Below are 17189 nucleotides of genomic sequence, written 5' to 3' on the forward strand. Positions count from 1 at the left end.
ACTGTTACTGTTGCTGACCATCACCTAAATCCAAACCAAACCAGTTTGAGCTGATCTCACCTCATGGCGACCACCACCTAGAATTGTTTAAATGAGCCCTTTTTTGGGGGGGGGTGGTGGTAGGTGGGATTAAAAAGTTTAAATTTCACAAAACTCACTAACTATATGCCCTACACAATTTTCAAATATAAGGAATACATTTAAATTAATGGTTTATAGAAAGAAAACCCCTATTATAAATTGAAAAAAGCCAGAAGATCCCCAACCTTCAAGACTGCTCGAATTGTAGAGGTTAAAACTGCCAGGCAAATGATGATTATATCCATTCATTAAATTATCTCAACTTTCCAAAATTAAATAAGAAATAAAAAGCCTGTTTTTGAAAACGATGCATGCAGATGGAAGGGAAAAGAAAAAATATAATCAAAAAGTAATATAATGGGTAACTATGCTGTCGCTAACATTAATGGTTCAGTTAAACAATATGAAGGAAACTTTATCCCATTCACTTTCATTTTAGCCTCCATAATGTTAAAGTTACAAACAAAGAAAAGAAAGGTTGATTGCTGTCCCATAATTCTCCTTTAAGTAACTATTGTAATTTTTTTTTAATTTTAGAGTTTTTTTTTTATTATTCATTAGTAAAATGTCTGTAGGGTGTGCTCATAGAACCCAGGTCAGGACTATAGGACTGGGTTAGAATGAAAATGGCTACTTGGCTACTTCACCAGGTAATTTTCCAAACCAGTAAATCACCAGCGATATGGTTCCAAATGTCTCCCTTTGCATGCAATCCCTGCAAACTGGAAACACTCTAATTACTTTAAAGGATATGACATAAAATGAAGCAGGCAGTTACTACTAAGAGCCTTTTAGATCCATATGAATCCCAACACTCCCTGGCCCAGAATTTCAAAGTTCCACATTACAGGTATTATATTATCCTACTGTAGGATAGTGAGAATTCTTATGCCTCATATTCAGTTGAGAAGATTGCGTCTCAGCTTATAAAAACAGAAGTGCCTTGTAACTATATATATAACTCCTCCTGAAGAGAAAAAAGAAAATTCCTCATACTGCCAAAAGAAGTATACCTAATGAAGTTACTGATGGATTGGGTTTTTTAATGTACTGAATCTTTTTATTCTTTACAATGGACTAGAAAGTATAGGTGCGCTGGTGGCACGCACAGTGGTTAAGAGCTTGGCTACTAACCAAAAGGTCAGCAGTTCTAATCCACCAGCCACTCCTTGGAAACCCTATGGGGCAATTCTACTCTGTCCTACGGGGTCACTATGAGTTGGAATTGATTTGAAGGCAATGGGAGAGAGATGAGAGAAGATATAAGGTAATTTTGTATGAGAGGGAAGTAAAAATAAGCTACTCTAAAATGAGAGGGTGGAACTGGTGGCTTTAGGGCCATTTTAGCTTTAATATTTATAACTATAATATAGTACTAATATATCATAAGCAAGACCTAAATATAAAATCTAAAACAATAAAGATCATGGAAGCAAAAATAGGGACTATGCTAGGAGTCCTAATGCATGGCATAACCAGTATAAAAAACATAACTAACAATCCACAAACACCAGAAGAGAAACCAGATAACTGGGAGCTCCTAAAAATCAAATACTTATGCTCATCCAAAGACTTCACCAAAAGAGTAAAAAAGACAGCCTACAGACTGTGAAAAAAATTTTGGCTACAACAAATCTGATCAGCATCTAATCTCTAAAATCTACAAGATACTACAAAACCTCAACAACAAAAAGACAAATAACCCAATTAAAAATTGGCAAAGAATATGAACAGATATATGCACACCCATGTTCATTGCAGCACTGTTTACAATAGCAAAAAGATGGAAATGGCAAAAGTGCTCATCAACGGATGAATGGATAAACAAATCATGGTATATGCACACAATGGAATACTATGCACCGATAAAGAAAAATGATGAATCCGTGAAACATCTCATAACATGGAGGAAACTGGAAGGCATTACGCTGAGCAAAATTAGTGGCAAAAGGACAAATATTGTATGAGACAGCTATTACAAGAACTTAGGAAAAGGTTTAAACACAGAAGAAAACATTCTTTGATGGTTACGAGGGTAGGGAAGGATGGAGAGAGGCATTTGCTAATTAGACAGTAGATAAGAATTATTTTAAGTGAAGGGAAGGACAACACATAATACAGGGGAAGTCAGCACAACTGGACTAAACCAAAAGCTAAGAAGTTTCCTGAATACAACCAAACACTTTGAAGGACAGAATAGCAGGGGCGGGGGTCTGGGACCATGGTTTCAGGGAACATTTAGGTCAATTGGCATAACAAAGTGTATCAAGAAAACGTTTTGCATCCCACTTTGGTGAGTGGTGTCTGGGGTCTTAAAAGCTGGCAAGCGGCCATCTGAGATGCAGCAATTTGTCTCAATCTACCTGGAGCAAAGGAGAATGAAGAACACCAAAGACATAAGGAAAATATGAGCCCAAGAGACAGAAAGGGCCACATAAACCAGAGACTACATCAGCCTGAGACCAGAAGAACCAGATGGTGCCCGGCTTCAACTAATGTCTGCGCTGACAGGGAACACAACAGAGAACCCCTGAGGGAGCAGGAGAGCAGTGGGATGTAGACCTCAAATTCTCGTAAAAACACCAGACTTAATGGTCTGACTGAGACCAGAAGGACCCCAGAGGTTATGGTTCCCAGACCTTCTGTTAGCCCAAGACAGGAACCATTCCCAAAGCCAACTCTTCAGATAGGGATTGGACTGGACTATACGACACAAAATGATACTGGTGAGGAGGGTGCTTCTTAGCTGAAGTAGACACATGAGACTATGTGGAAAACTCCCGCCTGGAGGCGAGATGAGAACGCAGAGGGGGACAGGAGTTGGTTGAATGGACACAGGAAATACAGGGTGGAGAGAAAGAGTGTGCTGTCACATTGTACGGAGAGCAACTAGGGTCACATAACAATGTGTGTGTTAAGTTTTTGTATGAGAAACTGACTTGAATTGTAAACTTTCACTTAAAGCACACACAGAAAAAACAAGAACTTTCAGAAAAATGTCTGCATGCTTTTCAGAGTATATCACATATGTAAACGGCATGCATCATGTCTCAGGAGGAAAATGAAAATAAAAAGGTGCTGGCAGCAACATGAAGCTTTTTTTTATGAAAGCAAAGCTATTTTAAGGATAACAACCCTGGTCCAAGTGTGAAGGCCAAATAAGTATAGACTTATTGATGGCTGGGAGCACTGAGAAAAGGTGGTCGCAATCTCCCAGGCAAAAGAAGAGGGCTTAGGCTAAGAACATGACAATAGGGATAAAGAAAAGAGGCTAGCTTTTTAGAGCAATTTTTTAAAAATAGAATTCATAGGATTTGGAAGTCAATTTAATACATGTGTCAGTAGAGTGAAAAAGGGAGAGGGAAGGAAAGGTTGACGGTAATACTTGTTGTTGTTTTTGTGTTGGCCCCCAACTCAGAGACCCCATACACAACACGAAGGAATGCTGCCTGGTACTGTGCCACCTCTATGATTGGTTGTGGATGGGACCTTTGTGAAACATAGGGTTTTCAGTGGTTGATTTTTGGAAGCAGATCACTGGGCTTTTCTTCCTAGTCTGCAATTGCGCATCATAGCAACACACAAACCTCCACTGCCAGACAGGTGCTTGCTGCACATGGGCTGCATCGGCTGGTAATTGAACCTGGATCTTCCTCATTCTACTGCTGTACCACGAATGCCCCCTTAGGTAATTCTTAGGTTTTTAGTTTTTGAGACAATTAAGCTAGGCAATTAAACACCAGTGAAAACACAGGGAATCTAACATTGTTTTAGGGGCAGATGATGTATTCTGCTTTAGATGGTTTGTAGTCTGTAGTGTATGCAAGTGGAGATTTATGGTAAGTGGCTTAAAGTACAGTTCTGGAGATCAGGAAAAGGGTATAAAGATGGAGATAAAAACCAAGGAGTCTTATTATAAATGGTAGTTGAAGTCAACAGGCACAGTAGGAAATGTGTATAGAGAAAGAAGGGAGAGAATGAAGAATGGGATACCAACATGTAAAGATTGTCTAGAGGAGAAGGAGTCTACACTGATGATTGTGACAACTCCCAAGTTTGTATCTCTAGCTACTACCATTCCCTGGAACTTAAGGATTTTAAATCCAGCTATCTACTCCACATCTCCATTTGGATGCCTAAGAGGCATTTCAAATGTAGCATGTCTACATCTTCCTTCCCAAATGTGTTCTTCAGGGAGCCTTCCCCATCTCAGTAAATGGGAATTCAATGTGCCGTTGCTCAAGCAAAAAACCCTGGAGTCTTCCTTAATTCTTTTCTTTCTTTCATGACTTAATCCAGTCCATTATAAAACCCTTTGGGCTCTGTGTTTAAAATATAGTAGTGTACAACCACTTCTAACCACCTTCATCTCTCCCATTCTAGTCTAGGCCAGTCATTTTTCAATTCAGTTATGAGAACAGTCTCCTAATGGTCTCACTGTTTCTGTTCATCCTTCTCTTTGCTCTGTTCGAACAAAGTTGCCAGATAACTCAAAACATGCCATTCCTCTGCTCAAAACCCTCCAATGACTCCTATCTCATTCAAAGTAAATGAGGCCCTAACGTAATCATATTCGTGTTTCCTCTCTGAACTCATCACCTACTACACTCCTGCTCCCTCACTCCTTTCCTGCCACTGGTCTCCTTAAGGTTCCTCCAACATGCCAGGTGTAGTCTTGTTTCAGGGCATTTCCACTTATTATGAATCTCCTGGACTGCTTCTCTTCCAATTGTCTGCATGGCTCACATCGTTGTGTTCTTTTGGTTTTGCTTAAATGTCACCCCTTCAGTGAAACCTTTCTTGAACACTATATTGAAATGGCAACACTTCTGTCCGGCCACACCCACGCATAATCTCAACCCCCTTCCCTCTGTATGTTTCCACATTGCACCAAAGAAGAGAAAGTTTCAACTAATAGAGATGGTCAACAGGACCAATGTTAAAATCAAGTACATGGATAGACACAAATAGGGCAATTAGCGATTAGAAGAACATCGTCGATCTTAGAAAGTTCTTGTTTTATCATTAAAATGGTGGTGCTGGGGAAGCCAATTTGAGCGGCTCAAAGCCTAACTGGGAGCTGAAGAACAGGAAAGAGTAATGCCAATTACTGCTCCAAAATTTTTGATGGTAAGGGAGAAACAAGTTGTTATGAATTGAACTGTGTCCCCCCAAAATATGTGTTGTAAATCCTAACCCCTATAAAAAAAACCAAACCAAACCCACTGCCGTCGAGTCGATTCGGACTCATAGTGACCCTATAGGACAGAGTAGAACTGCCCTACAGAGTTTCTAAGGAGCGCCTGGTGGACTCGAACTCCTGATGTTTTGGTTAGCAGCCGTAGCACCTAACCACTATGCCACCAGGGTTTCCCTAACCCCTATCCCTGTGGTTATAATCCCATTTGGGAATGGGTTGTGTTTGTTACGTTAATGAAAGAGGGTTAGTGTAGGGTGTGATTTAACTCAATCTCTTTTGAGATATAAAAGAGATTAAACAAGCAAGTTAGCAAGCAGAGATGTGGGAAGAGGGATGCCAAGCCACATGAAGATCACCCAGGAGCAGAAGTTCAAAAGAGACAAGGACCTTCTCCCAGAACCGACAGAGAGAAAGCCTTCCCTTAGAGTCAGCACCCTGAATTTGGACTTCCAGCCTCCTAACTATGAGAAAATAAATTTCTGTTTGTTAAAGCCATCTATTTGTGATATTTCTTTTATATCAGCACTAGATAACTAAGGCACAAGTGTAGCTGGATAGAAAAGATAGTACCCAAGAAAAGTCCTTTTAGGATGGAGAATACTTAAGCATCTTGGTTGGTTGAAAGGAAGGTGCAAGAAGAAAGAAGTCAAAGATCCTGGAGAAAAAAAGCAGAATAATTACCAAAAGAACATGTCGGAGAATGTAAAAGAGATTCGGTGCCCAGCTAGAGGAGCTCTTTTCCACATACATACCAAAACCAAAGCCAAACCCAAACCCACTGCCATTGAGTCAATTCTGACTCAGTGATCCTATAAAAAAAATAGGATAGAGTAAAACTGCCCCATAGGTTTCCAAGGCTATAATCTTTACGGAAGCAGGCTGCCATGTTTTTCTCTGGTGGATCGGCTGGTGGGTTCTGATTAGCAGCGGAGTGCTTAACCACGGCGCACCCAGGGCTCCTTCACACACAAAACGGGGCTTTTCTTGTTTTCTTCTAAACAGAAGAAGAAGAGAAAGGACTGAGGAATAGGGAGGCAAGGAGTGACTTACAAGTGCCTTTAAGGTTGCCAAAGATGGAGAAGAGAGAAAATTTTTCAGTTCATCCACTATTTATCGTGATCATTAGAATCTGGAATGTACTATTAGGGAGGACAGGATACTGAGATATTCTTTTAAGGAATAGAGTATGTGCATGCATGTACCTAGATATGCACACACACATATGTATATGAGAGTATATGTGCATTTATGCATGTACAAATATATGTATATGTATATACACACACATCTACATTAAATCTTTCCTAGAATCTAGAGGGATTTGTCAGCTATCTGGGGGCTTATGTGAAGAACTTCCAGCCATGTGGAGCCCTCTTATGCTAGGACCAGCCCCTCTACTTAATAAGCTTGCTCCTTGCTGGCTGGTAGTTGTGGAAGCCCTCACACAGCTACAGACAGACAAGGCAGAGTTAATGCTCATTTCTTGTTTAAAGAGCGATCCTGGAATAGAAATAAGGAAATGAAATCTCATGACAGTGCCATCATAAAGCCATCAGCCAGATGGCAGTCCTTGAAATCTAATCCTTAGAGGCTTCCCACGATAATTTGTAATATCCACATCTAATATTATCTTATTCAGAAATTCATATCTATTCACAGAGATTGAAGAGAGAAATGAAGTTGCAGAGGCCCACATTTCTGGCTTTATATGTTAACATGGACTCTATAGGGAATATGATCAGAAAAACAAAATATTTTTCTCCATAGGTCACAATGATGATCTATGCTCTGATGAGTTTTTATACTGCAGAATTTAGTTGAGCTTTTTCTTCTTTTCATGAATGGTAGATTAATTTCTTTTAGACATATTTGGCAATTTATATTTATCTACAGGAAAATGATAATATAAAAAAGACCGGGTCAAAAGCCCATGTAGAATTTGAAGATTCCTCTGATCTGTGAATAAACTTAAAGACTAAAACACAAAATTAGTTTACTTTTGTTTTTTTTATTATGTCTTAAAACTACAGCCTGCCAGTGCATCAAAGCTACAAATATTGGATTGTTTTAAATAGGCTGCCAAATATATACAATTTTTGCATTGATTTATCCATATGATTCAGAATTTCAGTGAAGGCAATAACTGAGTAGCAAACGATGTCTCACCTGAACAGTGAGAAATGATGTAATGAGGATGTTTTCAACAGAGATTCTCCTATCTAAAAATTCTTGGTTAAAGATTTTTTTCAAAGCTATGAGATATTTTCTCCTATAACCCAAGTGTCAATGTCATTAATCTTTCCTTTTTAAATTGAGTTTATAGGATGAACAACAAGAGTGAAAGTTTTTATATCCTGCCATATAGCTGCAGTTTTGGAGACTTTAAACACCAACATTAGAAAATGGATAGAAGAAATAAGGTAGAAACAAGGAAATGGAATAACCACTTTGTAAAGGAAACACTTTAAAATTGGCACTAACTCTTTTTGGAGTGATATAGCACATAAATGTTATAAATATACTCTTAACTGTTTAGCTAAACACACACAAAGATGATCAAGAGCAGAAGATCACATAAAGAGTTTTCTTTATCTAGCTAGCATAAGATCTATAGGAATGCAAAATAAGAGAAGCTATAGCCAAAGCAGGATATGGTTTAAACTGTCCAATTGACACAAATAGCCTACACAAAATGTGAATTTCTAATGTAGAAGATAGCAGCAGTCAATTGACTGTGGACTGTCTTCAAATAGCAATGGATATGCCACTAAAGGCTTTAAAAGTGAGAGGAAGGTTAGCTACATGAATATACTGCATTTTAGAAAGATCATCCTGAATTATCTATGGAGAATGGGTGGAAAATAGGAAGACTAGAGAGAGGGAAACCAGTTAGGTGAGTGATGTGGTCATTCAGGGAAGAAATGATAGTTGGAAAGTATGCATGGAGAGAAGGGACTGTATTTGGAAGTTACTTAGGTGGTAAAGAGCTTTCTAACAGCTTAGCTATTGGGATGGCCGTGTAAAGGGAAGAGTCAAGCATGACTTCTAGGTTTCAGGTTTGGACAATCAGATGGGTGGTGGTAATGTTCACTAAGATGGGGATCGTAGAAAGAGAAGTATGTGTATTTCGAGAAAGAGGTTGTAGGAGGCCAAAGATGAGTTGTGCTTTGAATCTATTCAGTTTGAAGTTCCTGTGGGACAATAAAATGAACTGGAAGCAGTAGGATATACAGATACGAAACTCAGAAGAGCATTTCAACTGGCAATATAGATTGGATAGTAATCAGCAGACTAAAAGTATACAAGTGGTTGGGTTTTCTCTAAGAGTATGTGTAAAGTGAGAAAAGAACAGGGAAGAACTTTAGAGGCATGAGTCAAAATTAACTTGGTGAATTGCAGATTCTGTATGGGCCAACTAAAAATATAAATTGGCTTCTAAAATTCTAATAACTTTACCCAGTGGGAAAGTAAATACATATCTTCTTTATTTGAAAGGTTTTTAGAGACAAATACAAAAAAAATATAAATTGGAAGCCCTTCCCTTGAATAATCTAAAGACCTTGAGAAAATGAGAGAGCCTCTTGGGGAATCAAGGAGTGTGAGAATGTGGTGAGAAGGGTCTTCTAGAAAGAGCGTTGTAAATGGGATAGGCCAGTTTCCTGAAGCCCTAGTTTTGTACCACAAACAAGCTTTCTTCTTGGTCCCTTCTTAGCTTACATTCCCTGAACTCACCAAATTCATTTCTGATCTTAATTTGCTTTCCAAAAAGAGACTTTTCTTTGAGAAGCAGATACTTCCTATTGATACTTGACAATTAACTTTCTGATACCAACTGATCTCATATGAACAAGCCTTCCCAAGCCTAAACTACCCTTCTTTAACTAAACAGATCTGTATTTGGAGCAGAAAGTCCAAACTTTGCCACGCAGAGGAGGCAGTAATTTTGAGATTTTTTTCCACATATCGGCCCTCCATTGAAGCTTGCCTTCTTTCCGCTAGGGCTTCCTTGACAGGGCCCCAAATGTAACTCCTCAAATTCAGGTTGAATCTTCTTTTTTATGGTCATTTGAATACCCACCATTTGGAATTCAGAAGGAGAACTGCTCTATTCTCCAGTGTCAATAGCTTTGATCAAGTTTCGAGGGAGTTTTCATTCTTCAGTCTTTAACTTCAGGTTCAAGATTTACTTGGTCTCTCAATTTTCGTATATCAATAACTCATTACTCCTAAGAGTTCCTGCTCTTAGTTCAAAATCTTTTTTTTTTCTCTCTCAATCGTGGCCTTTTCCTTTTTTAATAAAGACCACCTAATTGACTTCCTGATTTCTTCAGTAATTCATGTCATCCTCTGGAGTTTACTTACCTTTCACTGTGGACTTCCTCATCATTGTACAGGTATATTTGCCTCCATTTTCTGACTCTTCTCAAAATAAGTACACCAACAATCGTTAACTTACCACAGCATGTGCAATGTAATTCTACATTATGCAAAAAGAATCATCATTCGACACATATTTACCATCTTCCTATTATACACAAAGCCCTGGTTCAGGACCTGGGAATGTGTCAAATAAAACAGACGCAGTCTCTGCTCATGGAATTTAGAATAATATGGAGGACAAACATTAAATAATTAGTTAGATAAACCTTTTTATTTATAATTGGGATACCCGTACACCCGTTGCCGTTGAGTGCTAATAAATAAGAGAACAGGATCTAGTTTGAGGAGATGGTTTCTCTAAGACCTATTGATTGCCATGGATATACAATAAGAAATGAAGCTGTGAATCATATTACCCTATATGGATTTTCCCATTGGGTGTGTGGAGTAAGATACAACTATGGCACCATGGACAGCTGTAATGCCATCACGGAGCCCAAATTCACCTCTTTGTCAGATTAAAAATGGAAGAACATGTGCCATGATGGAATAGAAAGATATTTCTTGGGATATAGTCCTCAAAGCAGTCTGATAAATGGTTCTCCCAGCTACAAATCAGTCTTCTGTTTTTGTCTAGTCTCTTGCTTTTGTCACTAGCTTGTGACTGTGGCAAATCATTTAATCTCATCAGACCTCAGGTTCCTCATCTTTAAAATAACAGGACTTTAGCCAAGCTTGAACCCTTCCAAGTCCCAGTTTAGCACAATTGGGAAGACAAATTTGCATTGTCCATTCACTGTCATCACCCCATCATGATAGCCAAGAGTAGTTTTAGAAATAATATCATTCATACCTTTTATGAATGCTTCCCCAAGAGGCATTGATGTTCTCTGTGATCATGTGTACTTTTCTGGTATCATCGGTAGAATAATCCCGGAGAAGTTTCAGTGCCAAGTCATTTGCCACGTCTACATTTATCTGCCACTGGCGGAGGTCTTTGGCCAACTGCTATACATTGTATGGGAAAGAGAATGAATGTCAGTTTTTTTTTTTCCCCTGAAATTTCTACTTGGGGTTTCTTAAAATGCTTCATAAATCGCTTCTGAATCCTCAGGTCAGGACATGTCTACCTGATTGCTTTTAACCGACCGTGTGGTTTAGTCAATCATGACAGAATAAGCGAATCCATTTTTCATCACAGGACTTTTCAAATGCACCATCTTGAGCAATAACCAATATCAGATATTTCAATTTAGTAGAATTAATTGGAAATAAACTGGGCTTAATTTTTTTTATCATGGGAGAGAGCAAACAAACTATAAAAATAAGCTTCAATGTAATTGTTGAGAATATGACATATAACAAATAAGAACAAAAAATTATCTCATGTATTTCTTTCGCTTCGTTAACTTGTTGAATTGTTTATGTAATTAGTGCCATCTACTGGCATTCAACTAAACCTGCATACAGGAAATACTGAACAACGATGAAAGATCGGTGTTGCTGTTCTAGTTAGTAACTTTTTTTCAAGGATCAGTTTATTCATAATACTTTTCAAAATATCCTACATTAAAATTATAATAAAAATCCAAATATAAGAATCATACTAAACCAAATCACCTGTTTTCTTCTTTGTGTTTGGTAATTGAGTGTTATCCAACTACCCATGTCATCGCTTGGAACCTTGTATTCAAAGGTAGACGTAGACCAATGGTAGGCTTATCTGAAAGTATATCCGTGATGGTTTATGTTATGTGCCAACCTGTCTAGGCTGTAATTCTCAGTTTTATGATCTGATGTAAGGAGAGTTTTCTTGGGGGTGTGGCCTGCATCCAATATATATGGATGTTCTGGCAAAGCTCTCTTTCTCTCCATTCTGCATCCAACTTGTCATCATCTGACCTCCGGTTCTTGGGATGTGAGCCAGCAGCTTGCCGCCTGACCTGCAGATTTTGGGATTTACAAGTTCCTGCAGCCCGACGAGCCAGCAGCCTGCCCTCTAATGTGCTGATTTTGGGTTCGTCAGGCCCTGCAATCACGTGAGACAGGAGAAGCCTCCAGCCTGATGCTAGACCAAGGGATTTGGGATTTGCCAGCCTCCACAACTGTGTGAGCCATTTCCTTGAAATAAATCTCCCTCTCTACATTGGTTTTGTTCCTCTAGAGAACCCATCCTAAGACATATATTAAGCTGAAATTTTTTTCAGATTAAAAAAAATTTTTATTGTGCTTTAGGTGAAAGCTTACAGCACAAATTAGTTTCTTATTCAAAAATTTATATGAAAATTGTTTTGTGACATTGATCCCTGCTATGTGTCAGCACTCTCCCCCTTTCCCTTTTCACCCCAAGTTCCCCATGCGCATTTGTACAGTTTTCCAGTCTCTTCCTGCCTTCTCATCTTTGCTTTTGGGCTTGCGTTGCCCATTTGGTCTCCTATAGTTGATTGAACTAGGAAGCACGTTCCTCACATGTGTTATTATTTGTTTTACAGGCCTGTGTAATCTTTGCCTGGAGGGCAGACTTCAAAAGTGGCTTCAGTTCTGAGTTATCAGGCAGTCAGGGGAAGGGGGGGCGGCTATAGACTCAGGGATTCCTCCAGTATCTATCAAACCAGTAAGTCTGGTCTTTTTGTGTGAATTTGAATCTCATTCCATATTTTTCTTCTGCCCTGTCCAGGACCCTCTTTGTGATCCCTGTTCAATCTGAAATTTTTATTAAACACTTCTGCAAGTGCATGGAGAAGCCCTCTAAGCATTAAGATAATATTAAATTGCTAAGATACTTAAGTCAAATTCCACATGGTAGGTTAAGCCAAGGATAAATAGAGAGAAGAATAGGATCAGGCAATTTAAACAAGAGAAAGAATAAAAAGTTTTTTATGAATTTTTTTCTTTTAAGTTAACCTCTAAGTGAGAAAGAAAGTTCTATGGCAAAACTATCATAGTCACGTAGTACTGCTAGGAACACTATCTATTAGGACAATTTGGCAACAGATATCCAGTGACATACAAAAGCTTATCCCGTTACACGAAGTAATCTCATTGTTGGTACTTTATCCTAATAAAATATTTAAAAGAAGAGAAATATACTCTAAGAATAAAGATGTTCATTAAGTAAAATAATAAAAAAAGAGAAACAATTTCAATGTTTAATGAGGGAATATTAAAATAACATAATGTATCAACCCAATGGTCTAGTATGCACTAAATATGCATAGAAATCATAAGTAAAAAACAGGACATAATTTGTATCTATGCTATATTTTTAACTGTAAGAACACGGAGTTATGAATTGGAAAGGGAAGAGAGGAAATTGAAAATAATTGATGTTTCCGAAAAGAGGGGTCTTCTCAGATTAATATTTCTTCTTTCATGTTAGTATGATGTTAATATAATAAAAAATATCATACTAATAGTTTTTAGGATAGCTTCAGTATGTTTGGTTGGACTATAATTCTTTGAAAATGTATAATTTGTATGTGATCTGGCATTTCTCCGTTAATTTGAACATCCTGTTCTAGAGTTACAGTAAACAAAAGGCGTTTACTGCATATAGCAAATAGACCCAGATTATCAAACTAGTACCAAACAGCAGAACAACATTAACAACCATGCAGCTAAAGCCAATATCATTAACTTTTGCTAAGGAAACAGTAGAGACAGTTTCTGAGGCATACAGCATAGCCGCGGCTACTACAAAGCAATTAAAATTTATCCTTGTGGAATGCCTGCCTTTCCTCTGTGCTCCTTTTATCAAGCCCGGCAGTCCCTATTTTCCACTTTTTAGATCTCCATGCTATTCAAAAACCCTGCTGAGGTAAAACACCACCCCCCTTAAAGGCTTGCCCTTTCTAGGAATTTTCTGGCGGTACAAAATTACCTCTCTTTCCTTTCCCCTCCTCACTCAAGCCAAATCTATAGTGATATAAGTGAGGTATACTAAGATATGAATGACCAATCAGCCTTTATTATCCACAGAGTGATATTTGCATTTTAAAAGAAGAGCTTATTATCCGCCTCAATTAAATCTCTAGTCAGTAGCATAAGAATCCAAAACCCTGAGACCAATAACTTGCTTACCTTCTTAGGAGGTAATTCCTCCTAAGAAGGATACAATTGTTAAAGAAATACTCATGAATCTGCATAAGACCATATATCTGTAGGCTTAGGAAGACAAAATATATATAACAATTTTAGTGACTGTAATTAAAATCATTTATTTTGCCTGAGCAAATATACAGTCTTGGAAGCCACGCCCCACTGGTGGGTTGCTACTTGAAATGTCTAGGTATAAGAGGATACACTCTTTAGTTGTAATTTATAGACCATAAAAAATAGCTAGAAATATAAGTTGCAAAGTATGCTAGAAGTTTTCAACAATTCTGAAGGAAATAGAAAGCTAAAGTTAAATTAGAGGCTTCATAGTGAAAAGGTAGCAAAGGAGTGAGACTTGACTTCAAACCAGAGCCTTTTGATATACTTTAATGCCTGAAAGGCAAAAATACCCATGCATATATTTTTCTCCAAATTTGTATTCACACTGGAAGTCAGATTTGTATACCTAAGGAAATACTGACTGAGTGCTTACCTTCTCTGAATACTGCCTAGATTTTACAAGGATGCAGGATTAAAAAGAAGAACTACCACTAACCTTGACTAACATTGAGAGGGCTAAGGCTGTTATCTGAACTCAGAGGTTCTCCACTGCAGCTTTCTTTTCTCCCTTCTAAAGATATTCACCAGAACAGACTGGTTTCCCTTTCTCCTAAGGTAATATGCTGACCCCTAGGGCTTTACCCAAGTGTCATTCGCCCTAGGAAACACGACCTTGACCGGCTTTGCCTACCACTGTGAAATTTACTACTGGGATTATGCCAGACCACAGAAGGAGTGTAAATTCAAAAATACAATAGAATTCACACACTCCTTTTCTTCCTGAATTCCATTTACAAGGTATACACTACAGGAAATTGTTTGTGTGGTGATCAGCGTATGTGAAGAAATTTAAAATGCTGTGAGCACTAGCCTATAAAAAATATGATTCCATGGGTGTATGTGTGTGTTTTCTATGAAGAACAGAAAATGCTAAATTCCCGAAAGATTGTGTCCCTAACCAGGAAAACAATATTTCATATTCAAATTTAATATGATGCTGCTATAAAATGTGTTGGGTGTTTATATAGAATATTTCAGGCAGAAAATGATTTCTGACTATAAGACATCTTGAAGTAAGTTCAAGAAGTTTAAGTGTTAACTTCTTTTTTTTTTTTAATTTTAATTCATGAAGAGAAAGACTAGTTAAAAGTCCAGGCACCAGAACTGAGGCAGGCAGCCTCAGAGCCCACCCCTTCTAAGAAACACCTGCTCTGGCTTATTCTCCTACACTGAGCAGGATAAGCTGCACTTGCTTCTGAAATTGTTCTTGACAAGATAACCACAGAACGGACCATAGATGGCCTCAGTCCTCCTCTGGGTGGGGACTTCACATTCTAATGAAAGAAAATCAACCTCTTCCTCCATCCTAGGAGATGGAACCCTTGTCTAAAGAAAATGCATAGTCATCCCCAAGCTCTGAGCGCCTGGATAAAGGTCAATCCTGAATATTCATGAATAATTTGCATTTCCTTGCGTGCTCTCTATAAAAGCCCACCTCCTCAAGATGCCTGCAAGCAATCTTGGAGGCAACAGCCCCTATTGCTCCTTTCCGTGTGCAATGAAATAAAGGCGTCTTTCTGATCCCCCACCTCAGCCTCTTGTTTATTGGCTCTAACAAGTCACGCCAAGCAAAACTGGGGGTTTGCACTCAGCAACAGAATGAGCCTGCTGGGTTTGAATCCTGCTTTGATCACTTCATAGATATGTGGCAAATGGGAAAGTTATTTATGCTCTCTGTGTCTCATTTTCCTTCTTTGTTAAATAGGAATAATAACGGTATCTATGTCAAAAGCTAATTTGGAAAATTCAGGAAAAACACTTAGAATAATGCCTGGCATACCTAAAGCATTAAATAGATATTAGTTTTTATCATCATCATCATCATCGCTACTACCACTACTAGTACTTGTAATGAATCACACTCTATTCACCACAGGGTGAGCCCCTACTAAATACAAAGCAAGGTGCTTGTAGTTTTATAGACATTGTCTATAAACACTGTAGCTCTAAAAGGCTCCCTTTAATTTTTAGAAGATAAAAGTGAGTGTATAGACCTATGATTAAAATTTTAAGGTTGAGTATTGTTTAAGGTTTCTTATAAAATGTTTATTGGGATATTCACCTACAAAAGAAATAAACATTTGTTCTGCATAAACTGCATTTAAAAATTTTAATGACCTTGACTCAGAGGAGCTTCATGAAAGGCAGTGCAAAGTGATGGAAGTCTTGCTTGGCCCTTGTCTTACAGAAGCCATTAATCTTTGTGAGTCCCATTTTGTCATCTGTAAAATAAGATTGGGGCTACTTACTCTGCCTAAGGAGCCCTGGTGGCACAGTGGTTAAGTGCTTGGCTGCCAACCGAAAAGTCAGTGGTTGGAACCCACAAGCCAGTTTGCTTCCATAAAGATTTACAGCCTTGGAAACCTTATGGGGCATTTCTACTCTGTCCTGTAAGGTGGCTATGAGTTGGAACCACTAGAGGAAAATGGGAGATGGGTGATAGGTTACTTACTCTGACTATGCCTCACACTTGTTGTGAAGTGTCAAAATCAAAATCAAATTGCTTGGGAAATCATAAACAGCATCCTAAAATATTTTTAAATAAAAAATCCTTCATATTGGATTTCTCTCATTTTGCCTAGATTACTGTATTTGCGTTCAGATAATAAGAGAGTCATAAAAATATAGCTCTGTGAGCTAATAGCTAAGAGCTCATTAGCTTTTAGATCCATTCTCTGCCCATCTCCTATTCTGCTCAGTATTACAGAAGGGCTAACCCCTGAAGGGGGTCAAAATTTCCGGGGATCTCTAACCCTCTGACTTCTAGCTGGGTTAGACCAATGACAGGCATAGCCGGGATATTGGACAGCAGGAGGAAGGATGGAACTTGGGTATTTCTCCTCTTCTCTCTGTATCTGGGCCCTGTCTCCTTTGTGTCTATAGTTCTCACCAGACAGGCCCTCTTTGCATAGTACCAGTACCAGCTATGCAGCTCCCACAGTGTTCTTTTTGCATGAGATGGATCTGACTTCTGGGCTTTGTTAACACCACCTCCTCCTGTTGGGCCTAGTGGTATGAGTTTCCTGATGTTGCTAAACTTTGGAATGCCTCACTATCCCCTGTTGGGCTTCTCAGCTCTTACATTAACCATGGGACCAGTCCCCTGTATTAAACACCTTCTGTTTGAAATATCTAGCATGGTTTCCAGACTAGAGTCTGACACAAACTGGAAGAAATTTCCTGGCAAGTGACCTGCCTACTATAACACAGGGGAAATTGAACATATCAAGTGTAGATTTCATCATATATCAGACTTTATATCTTGCGTCCCTCTTTCAACTCTCAGCGAAAGAGGTGCCTTTTCTGCTATTGG

General features: G+C 38.5%; 1 protein-coding gene across 1 annotated transcript in view; it reads right to left on the bottom strand.

The window, feature by feature from the left end:
• Positions 1–17189, bottom strand: part of DMD (dystrophin) — a 1889362-nt gene that overhangs the window by 577380 nt on the left and 1294793 nt on the right. Inside the window, exon 49 of the mRNA XM_010599731.3 lies at positions 10515–10669. Within this exon, the coding sequence (XP_010598033.2) occupies positions 10515–10669 (155 nt within the window). The remainder of the gene's footprint in view (positions 1–10514; positions 10670–17189) is intronic.

The sequence above is a fragment of the Loxodonta africana genome, chromosome X (genome assembly GCF_030014295.1).
Source record: "Loxodonta africana isolate mLoxAfr1 chromosome X, mLoxAfr1.hap2, whole genome shotgun sequence".
Taxonomy (NCBI): Eukaryota; Metazoa; Chordata; class Mammalia; order Proboscidea; family Elephantidae; genus Loxodonta; species Loxodonta africana.